Raw genomic sequence first — 12,884 nt, 5'->3', positions numbered from 1 at the left:
GACTTCCAGTCCTGAAATCTGCATCAAATACAGCATTATTCTGTAAAGTAAGTTGCAGTAACTCACAAATAACAAGGGACATCTATTTCATTTATTCACTATGCTTTTAATTGAAACAGGCGTGAAGGAGTGTGATGATAAAGACAGTAAATGGTGGTTCTGGAATAACAGGGAACATTTTGGATTGCAAATAACTCATCTAACAAGGAGTGACAGTTTCACACTTTTAGGCCACTCCTCACTGTAGTATCAGAAAAACAGAATTGCTTAACACCATTGAAATCTACCACTGCTCTTAGGATCAGTACATACGTAACTAAATTTATCCCCAGGTGATACCACATTATTGTTATTCTATACAATCTCTGCAAATGATGATGCTGAAAAAGTAGCTGCTGCCCTCAGTAATTCTTAAAACAAGCAAAGTTGATCTTACAGCTTTAACATTCTCAGAAAAAGAATACTGCTATCTGCAGATGAAATCAGGCTTCTCAGCTGGGCCTGAAGACTAAATTCTCTTCAACAAATGCTTCATCCAAGTAATTTATTTCTTTTTTTAAGTGATGTTAATATTAGCACAGGGATGGGTTGGTTTGTTGTTTGGTTTTGGATTTTTTTAAACTTTAAACGTATACTAAAATTCCCAAATGACCTTTAACTGCTAAGAGGCTTAAACTATTGAAATAATCAATTCAATTTTTAAAGAAAAAAAAAATTACAAGTTCACAGCACCATACCTGTGATCTTGCATGAATTTCTGCAAGGGCGTTTGAGTACTGCTGTTCAAGATATTGCTTTTCTTTCTGCGACCAGTGTTCCTGTGCTTTTAACTGTTCAGACATTTTCTCCAAAGCATCCTCCTGGTTCTGCTGAAGGTTGTTCATAGTTTCAGTCTTGTGCTTGCACATATATTCTAGGTGAGATATCTGTGTGACAAGCATTTAAGAAGAAATTCTTATTTACCTTTTCACTTTAAGTTAAGCACAGACTATTCCAGCATAAAATCTAAACTGCAGTTTTTTCAATATTTTATTAAAACTAAGTAAAACCCTTTCATGGCAGATAAATTACTTGGTTCTCAAAACAAAACTGAAATATATTTTTTGGTTTCGGTTTTGCCTTCTACCACCTTGTCACCCTCTTTGCAGGATACCTGAGCCAGACACTTCATAACTTTTTTTTTTTTTAAATGATTGTATTCAATTTTACTAAATTAGTAATCCAAGTATATCCTTTAGAAGTTTGTGATGATTGCAAACAATAATTAAAACACAGCCTTTAATTTTTTGTTTGTTTGTTTGTGGTTTTTGATTTTTTTCTTTTGTTGAAAAGTCAAGACATTCCAGGTTATGATTAAGTTTTAAAACAATTTCAGGGAATTCTAGCCTTACAAATAGCTCATAAGTTTATGATGTATTTTCAACAAACATGAAGGGATTCACTCTTGTGCTTTAACACTGCACTTCTCATGCAAGCTACATGGAGGAATGAACCAAGCCAACAATGATCCCCAAATGCACACACCTCAACTTTCTGTTCCTAGAAAATATCAAGATACTTCCAGATAGATCACACTGAATTGTGTGGAAAAAAAGGTTTTTCAGCACAGTCTAAAATCCCAGAAAAGCTGCTAAGTACATGAGAAGAGCCCTAGAGACCTCACAATCAGTCTTAATAACAATCCTTAATTAAATAGCAAGCAACAATAAGACACAAGCCCTACAAACACTGCCAACAGTGTTCACCTTCCCTTCCCTTTCCTCATCTACTTCAAAAGAGAAATAAACCAGAACACAAAGTGATACCCTAAAGAGCTCTTTAGGCATAGCTTAGCCTCTGGAGCCAGCTGAGTTATTTTAGAAGGGGCTTTTTCCTTCCTAAAACCACAAGGTTTTCTGGGGAGAAAAGCCATGTAAGCTCATTTGCTTCAAAACCTTTCAGAAAAGTACAGCTCCTCCTTCATACAGATCCTGACATGTTTTAGAATAGGTATTTCTGTTTGTTTCTGAATAAAAATGTCATAATCCAAAGTTACAATTAAACAAAAAAACCCCACACTGGCATTCTTTCAAATAGTACATCTGAATCATAAACACATAATTACAAGGTGATATTCCTTGAGAAATTGTATTTTGCCTCTGGATTATAGTAAAATAAAGATTTGATTTATGACTGTAAATGACTATGTTCAGTGAATTTCTTCCTCAGTAAGATGAATTTATTGTCTTTTAATTAGGACCCTGTGGCTACTATCAGATTGTCCTTTCAGAATATCCTGCACAGAAGGTGGAGCTGGGAGACTTGATGCACACTCCACTCACATCTAAATGCCCCTGGCAACAAACTGAGCAGTGGACAAGCCATCATTAATGGTGCTCATTTGTTAGTGTCCAAATCCTTTTTTGGGGGCATGAATATCAGTCCTTTTTAACGAGACTGCAGTGTGAATAAAAGTCACTGAGCTCAGCAGAGGCAGCTGATGCCTGGGGACGCTCACCCTCTGCTTAGCCTTGTTGAAGTTCGAGACCAGGGCTTCAACATTCTCACGCAAGAGCGCACAAAGCTCTGTCCAAGGTAATTCTTCCAGGGGGACGTTTGTCTGTCTGGAAAGCACCTGGGCGTTTGCCAGGGTCTGGTATAAGTTCAGGAGGATGGACATCTCCCTCTGGAACACAAAGAAAAAAATTAATTGCTGTAGCTGGGCAATGTTAAAATCAAAAGAGATGCATCATATGTGCAGTAGCAGCGCTGAGCACAGCTGAAAACGAGCCCTTAAGGTTCATTCTCACAGCTTTACAAAATTCCTCAGTTCATTTCTAATAATTGCAGCCATAATATTGCATAATATTACAGCAGAGTAAAAAACAGATTTCACAAAATTTATCTAGTTAGACACAGTATGTAAATAAAGTATGTGAGTAAATCCCAGTCCTGTGGGAGCCACAACCATGACCTGGCAGCTAAAAATTTCCATGCTCTTAGTGGATGCAATTCATTCACCCATGTTAATACCTTGAGGTGCCTCCAAATTGTCCCCCAACACTTGCACAGCACACAGAAAACTGTCCATTTGGCTTGGCAGCACAATACACTCTAAATTCCTTTAAAAATTTGTTTTGTGTGGATTATATATGATTAATCAGCTGGCCAAAATGGGCCTACAGCTCCATCAGTCAAACTCCACAAGCCATGCCTCATTTCTTTACAGTGATTTTAATCAGTAGTATATTAAATGGATTAAAAATAAATTTTAGCAACAACAGCATGCAGTAGAAATTCAATTGTTCATACTTTCAGTTCATACATGTGCCTTCAGATAATAGAAAGAAAGCTGTTTCTCAAATGCTGTATCAGTACAGTCAGAGATCACTATAAGATTATCAGACTAGAGTGGAAAGAACATATTCAGGAAGCATAAAAATGGTATAAAACATGGAAAAATACTGTACAGATCAAGAAAGCAGGAGGGGAAACTGAATGGAAGAGAACACACTGGCATTTTCACACAATTTAAGCATAGGTATAGCAGAGACTAACAGCAATATATTAAATGTTATCTATACTTAGTTTCTGCTACAGTCTTTGGCTTTTTCATTTTGGGAAGCAAAAGCAGAGCTGTCTCAATGGAGTAAACAGGACCACCTACAGGCACTTCTGCTTCCCAAACAAATACAAACAGCTTTGGGAAAATGCAAAGCCATCCAAGGCAATAAATACCTGATCTCATAAGACAACTACTAATACAACTCTTCCAAAAATGAACATTTTTATCACCTGCTCAGGACAGTCTTGTGGTTTGAAATCCTTTGAGTAAAACAATTAAAACAACCAGTTCTATGAATATGACAGTGAGACAACCCTTTATTTTTTAACCTTGCGATAATATAACTTATTAATATAAATAGTTAGGATAGACAGTTGCTTTTCTCTGGATGTATTCCTTTTGTGCCTGATGAAATTACTTTCTCAGCCTAACTAGGCCAGCAAATGTCTTTTAATACATGAATGCTTGCAGGGAAGAAGCTGTTATTCTCCCAGAAAGAAAAAAGAAGATCCTGATTTCATTTGTCTCCAGCTTATGAATCACAGATCTGCCTGGGCAGTGGACAGCACTGAGACAAAATGTGGAATCACTCCATCAACTGAACAAAAGACACCCACAAATCTGAAGACTCTCTGATGCAGGTCTCTGCTCCTGTCCACAGGGAACAGACCTCATGTACCTTCCATGCTCAGAGCTCTGAGAGAGAAAGAGAAGTTTCCAAGCCACCAGCAAAAAAATATTTATATTGCTAAGAGTAGAAAGAGAGCAGATGTTACCACACTATCAAAGGAGAGATTTTCTAAACATGCTGACAACTTTCCTTTGTCCCTGCTGCTATGCAAAACGATGACAAAATTGTTATTCAAGGTGTAGCTGGGTAAAGACAGTAGAAAAGCCCAAAGTGGTCACATAAGAGGAGAAAGTTTTCAGAAAATAATCCAGCGAAATACATCCAATGTGCCAAAGCCACAGCAAAACAAGTAAAAAACAAAACAACAAGAAAAAAATCCCCTCTGCTTTTCCACCTGAAAGCTTGAAACAATTTTCAAGCAATTTTTACAGTTAAATACTTGCACTAAAACTAAAAAGGTGTATGAAATAGAAAGAAGCATTTCTACAATGGTAGCTAATGAAACTTGACAAAAAAGTTAGGTAGAAAGAACATTCTTCACATGATATGATAATCAATATCTACAAAATGCCTTAATTAGGAATGCCAGTACATCCTACCCATACTTTAAAAATATTTTCAAATGAGCTTCTCCAAGTCATTGGTTACATTTATTCAGGTAGTAAATTTTTTTAAAGGTAACATAATAACAGAAAGGGTGAGAGAATGGCAGAGTTCTTCCGCAGCTCAGCACAGCAAATGCAGCAAATCCTCACCACAGTAAATATTTTGACAGTATGTTTTAAAACACCTAAACAATGTTTGTCACATATTTTTCCTTACTATTGAGCACTTTTTATTTGTATTTGCAATTTACTATTGAGGATTTTTTTCCTTACTATTGAGCCTTCATGCAGGCTGAAGCTGTCTGGAGGAACTGCTATTGTGGCATTGGGATCTTGAGCTCTCCTCATGGCCTCAACCTTGTCTTTCCATTCCATACCGTAGGTTATATGCTGTCTTGGTGAACTGGAAAGTTTCCACAAAAAAGATACTTAAACCAAAATTACTTTTGTCGCATGCTCTATGTTCTTTTAAATGATAATCAATGGATATGGCAGATACCACTTTAGCACATCACATGGATCCTGAAGCTGCTTGCCTTTCTTAATTGAATGAAGAAATTGATATTCCTTCTAAGAAAGATTTTTCAAGAGGTTATATTTTCAGTTACCAAGCCTGCTGTCATGCAATTCATAAGATTTTTTGGATGTGGCCTCAAAGTTACATATAACAAACAGAATTCTTCATATTTTAATTAGCACAACAGCTGTCTTCAGAGAGACCATGTCACATGTTGCATCATCAGTCCTGATTTCAAGTACAGTTCTTGCTCTTAAGATTTCCACATGCCTGACCCTACTCTGGTCTGACTTTGAAAGCAAGCTACCCAGAATTTTAATCTGTTCTTGTACTGTGTCAGTCAGGAAAACAGATATACCAAGAGCCTGGCATGACTAAACAGGCAGCTGATGAGGAAACTACAAGGCAAAACAACAGCATAAACGACACAGAAGCACAGAGAGGGAATGCAAGGAAGAATTTTAAAAGATTGCCTAAGTATTTAGGCATGGTATCAGGAAAGCCAAAAGCTTGCTTAAAAATGATGTTTGCAAAGGATGACAAAGGTTTTTCCAGCTCAAGTTTGAAGTATCTTACTAAAAACATGTCCATAATCATGAATCTTGAACGAGTTGCTCGGGCCACAAACTTCCTTTCTTGTGGGAAAACTGATTTTTTTCCTTCTCCACTACTCCTTGTGTGAGTAAGTCAAAAGAAACACCTGTGTATACGGACCCAAATAGTTCTAGGCTGAAAGAGAGGTCACCCAAGTTCTGCTACCACAGGCACAGCAGACTGTGCTGTGGAAACATCCCAAGAGATTTCCTGTGCTCTCACACTTTTCAATGTTTTTTAACCATGTCAAGCTTTCTACAGTCATTCAAAAGTTGAAAACAAAGATTACCCACTATAAATGATACCCAACTTCTTGACAGGAGTCTTAGAGATCCAACTGACTCACTGAAGTGGAAAACAATGTTTTCATAATAATATAAGAATTGGACATCTTTTGGATATCTGCTGGATATCTTTTCCTACACTCACCCCAAACACTACTGGAGGCTGGACCCTACCATAAATACGATTTTCAAAATTTTTGGTTTGGCAAATAATCTGTAGCAGGCCAGTTATTATCTGTACCATTCACAATAGCTTTGGTTACTGATATGGGCCTGTTATTAATGGACTGCCAGATTCTGAACCTTTCGCTTGGTTTGTCCCATTGCCCTAGAATTTTCTGCTGACTGAAAATTGCAGGGAATTTTCTATTTTGTACTCAAGCTGTCTACTGCCATTTTGGAATGGCTTTAAAAGGAAACTTACGCTTTTTTTCCTGTCTCAAGAGCATTTACTGGCTCTCTGAAATCTTCCCTTGCTACCCCTTCTGGCAAAGCTTGTCTTCTGCCGAGCTGATCTTCATTCAAAACGTCTTCGAGTTCTTGAATTCTCAACTAGCAAATGTTAAGAAAGCAGTTAAGGGAAGTTAGGAAAGATTACCACGGTCTTTCATGCTGTTCACTGCTCTGTTCTGCTTTTTACAGGTGAATATATTCTATTAATTCTGTATGGAATCAGAAAGCATTGAACACACATAGAAATGTATTAATACACAGAGTTCAAAACAGAGAGAAATAGATATGCCAACCAAAAGCACATTTTGTTGTCCTTGTGTGGTGTTTGGATTTTCCTGATTTCAATTATTTATATTACTGAAGTTTTCCAGGGGAATTCTATTCATTAAGTAGGCTCATAAAAGTGTAGGATAAACAGTAAAAGCTACACTTGCACTCAGAGCAAAGCTCATGTGGAGCTTGTTCATGTACATAAACAAGAAAGAAAACCTGCTGTGTTCTTCACCCAAAGAAGAGAAATCTCTAACTTCCAGGAATGTTACCTTTCCCTTTGTATGTTGTAAAAGTAGAGAAGGAATAAAAAAACCTGCATCATCATTACTTATTTAATCATCACTTCAGAAATCCAAGTGCCTGTACTTAGAAAAAGTAATAAAAAAATAACTGACTGCAGAAGTGGAAATGCTTTTTTGAGTTCCTCAGAAAATAAGAAAAAATTAATGAAATTCCCTTTTGTTTTCTCATTTAGTGTTTCTAAATTCCACTGCTAGTCAGATCACTCAGCAGATCAAAAGATCACTCAGCAATCATCTTTCAGGTTTTTAACTTTTTTTTTTTAATAAATCCTAATTGCTTTAATGGATCAAACCCTATGTGACACAGTTTAGTGATACAAAAATTTAATATTCAAGTATACATATAGCATTTTTTCATATATTCAAACTTTTCTGGTAACAGCAGATGTAATAGCAGAAATGAACTCTGAATATTTACATTTGGAACTGCAGCCTCAGGATGCATTAATATCTCACACCTAGAGAAGTTGGGTGAGTACACTCTATCTCTGAAATTATATAAGTGCCCATTCCAGAGATATAGGACAGAATATTTTAGCAGTTTAACTATTGTGAAACATTTCCTTTCCCCTCACTGTTTCAATGCTACTTTGAATTTTAAAACATAAGAATGTGACATTTTATTTTAATACTGATTCTATTAACTTGACAGTTCCCTAGAAATAAAGGAGATGTTTTTCTATTACCTTTTACAGTCTTGACAATCATTGCAAAAATATCTACTCAGTGTTTTCACTGGAGCAAGGAAATCTTAACATTTTTGGAAGATTGCACCTTTACAAGTCCATCTTCTATTTTACTGCAAACTTCCACCAAATATTTAATCAAAAGTTTACCTGCATGACATCTGTTGTGTATTTACATTCTACATGTGCTAGTCTTGCTGCTGCAGCATCATCCTCCAGTTCCTTTATTTTCACTGCAGCTGCCTAAAAGTACATTTTAAAAATATTTAAGTCCAGAAAGATGATAACATCATGCAAAGACAACTTTATTTGTTCACTTTATTAGGTCTCCATAAACCAACGTGTGGTATCTGAACTACTTGCACTTTGGAACTGTGAAAACTCATGCCAATAAACAAATGAAACGAAATCATTACATATCCAGAATATCAAAGTAATACTTTCTATTTAGTTTAAGAAATTGATGTAGGATTATGCTCTTGCTACAGTTTTTATAGTCACAGATACGTGTCTCTACATAAAGGCCTGGACATGATATTTCAATTGAAAAAATGTTTTTAGCAAAAGCAGTAACTACAGAGCTGCTGCAATAGAAATTCACATGAAATTTTAATTACATTCTTTCCTATCAAAAACATCCTCTCACTTTGACTGATGATTGATTTGAAAAGAACATCACACCCCAAAATGACTCCTGCCTTCAAGTGATGCCACAAAGATGAAGAAAAGGACATTAATATTAAAAGAAATTGAAGACACTCAAGGTTACACAGATACAAGTAAAGCCATTGATTTTGGACAGGTAAAGCAAAGTAGCAAGTATGTGAGACTGAATCCTAACTCTAAGAACTTCAGTTAGGGAAATGTTAACTTAAAAATAAATAAATAAATAAAATTTACATACTAGCTGTTGGCAATAAATTTAAACTCTGTATAAACCCGCACATTCACAAAAGGAAATAATTGAGAAACAGAGATCTGTGGAAGGCCTATTAAAGAAAAAGCCACAGCACAGAGATCACCAAACCCCCTCCACAAAAGCATCAGCCAAAAGGCTTAAGCTTTGCCTCCTCCCACAAGACCTATCTGCTTAACATGCTTAAATAAAAAATTTTAAAAAACTCACAAATCCTGCACAAATTCTTCTTCTATACATCTGTATTGCTAAGATTGCTTTCCCAGTGACATAAACCCCTTTCCATCTGCAGTTCAAACACCACTCTCAGGTCGGGCTCACAGCATTCACCTGTGAATCCACATTTCCTGCGAAGTGACACTCCACATTTTGTTAACCAAACACAGGGCACTCATAACCTGACTCAGAGGTTTCACCCCTCAGAAATGACACTGCTCAGTTGTGCCAGTGCTTGCTGAGGCTCCCAGCAGCAGGCAGAAAGCTTTACCTCCAGTTCTTTGAGGAGCCTCTCCTGCCGTTTGTTCTTGATTTCCAGAGAGTTGGCCTGGAGCCTCAGCACCTTGGCGCAGCCATTGTGCTCTGCCTCCATGTCCTTCAGATTCTTGGCAATGCTTTGCAGAGCAGCATTAGTTTCCTAAAGGTAAGCAGGTAAAGGAATAAATAAATAAATATGCCAAGAGGCACTTTTTCTATGATAAAGTATTGCAGTTGAGAGTTCAACAGAGAAATGGAGACTGCATCAGAAGATGATGTTAGAATTTTAAAATCTACGACGCCAGCACACGTCAACAGAAGTGCTTACCCAACAGCAGAGATGCTTTTGATTCACCATCAAGAAATCTATGTTGAGCTAAAAAATCACTGTGAACATGATCTTCTGTGGTAACACTAAAATCAATACCAGATCTCCACAGGACATCTTTCCCTAAAAGACTACAGCCCTTCCAATCTCTTCTGTCTCCCAGCTCCGTGGCAATGAAACGGAGTGCATTGGGTGAACTTTTGTCCCCAAACAGGGGACATTTTTGTTATGATTTTGATTGCTCAAACTTCAAATCAGATGTTTTTTAGAAACAGCTAGTCCCACAGACTAAATAATTTTGATTTCTGGTATTCTGAAAAGGATTTGCTACTATCTAGAAACTGAATTACTTTAAAAACTTGTGAAATATGAAGTCCTCAGTAGAATAAAATAATCTGGTCTCCACTCAATTTCTGCATACAGAAATTGAACTAAGCTGCAGGCTGGAAGCATTACTTCAATTACTGGACACTGCAGCTCCACGAAATCACTGCTACAGGATCCCCATTGTCCATATGAATTTCATTTAAATTTAAGGTAATCCTCTAGGTTTGAATGTCCAGCAAGACAGTTTTCTTCCCTTTAGAATGCAAGATAAATAAATAAATAAATAAACAAAAATTAACTGTTTTCTACATTTCCTAACATTTCTACTCTATACCTAGAAAGATAGAGAAATATCAGGTTTATCTTCCTAATATTAACAAATTTGAACTGGGGAATGTGAAATAAGTAGCAGATAGATTGCTGTGAAATACTACAAAAAATTTAAAAACATTTTCTACTGGAGATATAATTCGCATTAGCAAACTAAAATTGTCGTGAGTATATCAAGCTCATTAAACAAGTCAGAATGAGCTGCAGGATTTCAGAGTTCTGAAGAATTTCTGAACTTTTCGGCGGCAATATGACTGTTGAATACTATCCCCATAATATTTGCTCATGAAAAACACAGCTGTTTGGGTTTTTTGGTTCTGTTTTTTGGGGGTTTTTTTTGTTTGTTTGTTTGCTTTGGGTTTTTTTCTTTTTTCTTTTTTTTGTTTTTTGGGGGTTTTTTTTGGTTTTTTTTTTGGTTTTTTTTTTAAACGACACAATCTCCCAGGTTTTTGAAGGAAAAGACCATGAAGGGCTATGGACTCCTGCCTAACCACGAGACGATGCTATTGCCCTTCCTATCGCATCCAAGCCCTCCGGTCCCGGGCCAGGATCCGCCCAACAGATCCTGTCACAAAGCAGAGAAGGTGATTTTTCCTGCGTGCTCGTTCCAGAGGCGCATTTCAATACTCCATGACTCCACTCCCATGCCTACCTCAGCATTTTCACAGCCATTTATAAGTTCAGAATTACGGCTTGTGACCTGCAGTTTTTCCGGGAAGGATTTGCCTACATGCTCAGAATCCCACTTCTCTGCACTTATTAAGACCACAATTAAATCTCCTTAGCTTTCATTTTGTAACTCAGAATAACTAAAGGAGATTTAAACCAGGCCTGTAAATACACAACACAAAAGACTGCAGTGTATGCAAAGTCATAATTTATAAACCCAAACATTTCTGATGTTCATCTGACAAGTTTAAATGAATTCAGCTTTCAATGCAGTCAAGCCCAGATGTAAGAATTTTTATTTCCTGTAATTTTATAACTATCCATAACATAACTCTAGGGTGATGGGCAGGCGAACAGCTACAAAAGCAAAGTGGAAAAATTTAACATTTTTATTACCGAGGCAGGTTAGGGTTTGGCACCTACCAGTGAATCAGATTTTCATTTCAGTGAGTTTTGAAAGTCCTGAAAGACTTTTGAGTTCAGTGACATCAAGACTGAAACCCTACAGCTCACTCTGGCCTGTTTAACTAGATGTATTCATGGCAATCTTAGTCTACTCATGCTAATTACATTTCCTACAATTTTGTATCTTCAATGCATTTACCAACAAAACCCCTTCCTCTACAACCACTGTCAGAGAACACTGCCAGGGGACTGACAGACAACACAATGTCCTGAGCCATACACTGCTCCTTTTGTCCTGTTTCAAGGACAAACATCACTCGACAGAGCATGGCATACTTTTTCAATGCTGATTTTTGATGCAGCATTAAACTCTCTGAAGGTAGCTCCTATAAAACACTGTACACAACAGAAGGCAATACCCTTCCAGAGCCTCTTCAAATTAACTCAGCCACTTCTGTTGGCCAGAACTCAGAGCTTACCCTGCTGCCCCATGCAACTTAAAAAGGAAAACTCTACATAAAAGTGGGCTTCTTCACCGCCGATATCCTGCCCAGCTTTACAAGGATCAGCATTGAATAAAAACTGGTTTGTGTTTCTGTTGCAGTGTGTTATAATATCCTGTTTTAAACTTCCGGGTCCCTTCCCCAGGTGTGCCAATACCTCTCTCCCTTCCCCCTCGCCCCCTTGCTGAGTGAGTTCTGTCAATCAGGCTTAACATTCCAGCATGGCCGCCTATGGTTGGTCACTTTCAAAGGATGCCCTTCAAGCCTGGGGATCATTGGCCTGTCTAGGTGTCCCTCATCCCTTGAGATCCTCCCCCTCCCACCTGGTTGGTGGCACACCTGTCCTTTCCCTTCCCCTCCCCCGGAGCTTAAAAGGGCAATCGGATCATGTGCTCAGGATTCTGTTGGAGCTGTTGCCAAGATTCAGACCTCTGTGACCATGGAATAAAGCTCTGGATATCAACCCTCCACCAGAATCCGTCTCCTTTCTCTTCACCATAGCCTGAAGCCTTCTCTCCTGAGGTAAACGGAGTTCCTAACAAGCCTGGACTTGTTCAGCTGCCCAGCTGCAACCACCAGCAAGCTAAAGGTGTCTCTGGGGTGACACACCACAGTAGCCGCCTTTGGCCCAGCAGCAAGGGTCAGACTGGCCCAGGCACAATCTACCTGGTGATATTGGGATTCATATTCAAATATTTTGGCGCCCAAAGTGAGGCTTCATGTTTCTGCTTGTTTTGAGAAGGACATCAGGTCCTGTCCACAAGCTCCTCTGTTTTTCACTACCACTGTGTACTGATAATTTGGGTTAGGTGTTTACCATGACAAACAGGCACAACACCTTCCATCAAAGCCCCAAACCAGCATTACACACTAAGTGTAATAACTTCATAATTCTGTAACTTCATTACTTCTGTAATCTTCAGTATCATTCTGCAGTATTTAGCTATTTGGGGGATTTTTTTCCCCCTTAAACCAGAAAACCTCCAACCCACCCCACACTTTGTACCAAAAAACTTTCAGCCAGCATCTCATGGAACTTTCCA

General features: G+C 37.9%; 1 protein-coding gene across 1 annotated transcript in view; it reads right to left on the bottom strand.

Annotated features, from left to right (window-relative positions):
• The window catches only part of LOC128942602 (coiled-coil domain-containing protein 171-like), a 170,445-nt gene extending 160,721 nt beyond the window's left edge, over nucleotides 1-9,724 (bottom strand). The window contains exons 1-6 of the mRNA XM_054285166.1: nucleotides 9,707-9,724; nucleotides 9,293-9,439; nucleotides 8,040-8,132; nucleotides 6,629-6,727; nucleotides 2,498-2,665; nucleotides 738-926 (exon numbers count right to left, since the gene is read on the bottom strand). Coding sequence (XP_054141141.1) covers nucleotides 738-926; nucleotides 2,498-2,665; nucleotides 6,629-6,727; nucleotides 8,040-8,132; nucleotides 9,293-9,439; nucleotides 9,707-9,724 — 714 coding nt within the window. The remainder of the gene's footprint in view (nucleotides 1-737; nucleotides 927-2,497; nucleotides 2,666-6,628; nucleotides 6,728-8,039; nucleotides 8,133-9,292; nucleotides 9,440-9,706) is intronic.
• Between the last annotated feature and the right edge of the window lie 3,160 nt (nucleotides 9,725-12,884).

Source organism: Melozone crissalis, unplaced genomic scaffold (assembly GCF_028551555.1).
Source record: "Melozone crissalis strain CALT ecotype California unplaced genomic scaffold, PUWL_Pcris_2 ptg000005l_1, whole genome shotgun sequence".
NCBI classification, from domain to species: domain Eukaryota; kingdom Metazoa; phylum Chordata; class Aves; order Passeriformes; family Passerellidae; genus Melozone; species Melozone crissalis.
This window is presented reverse-complemented; position numbering and strand designations above follow the sequence as displayed.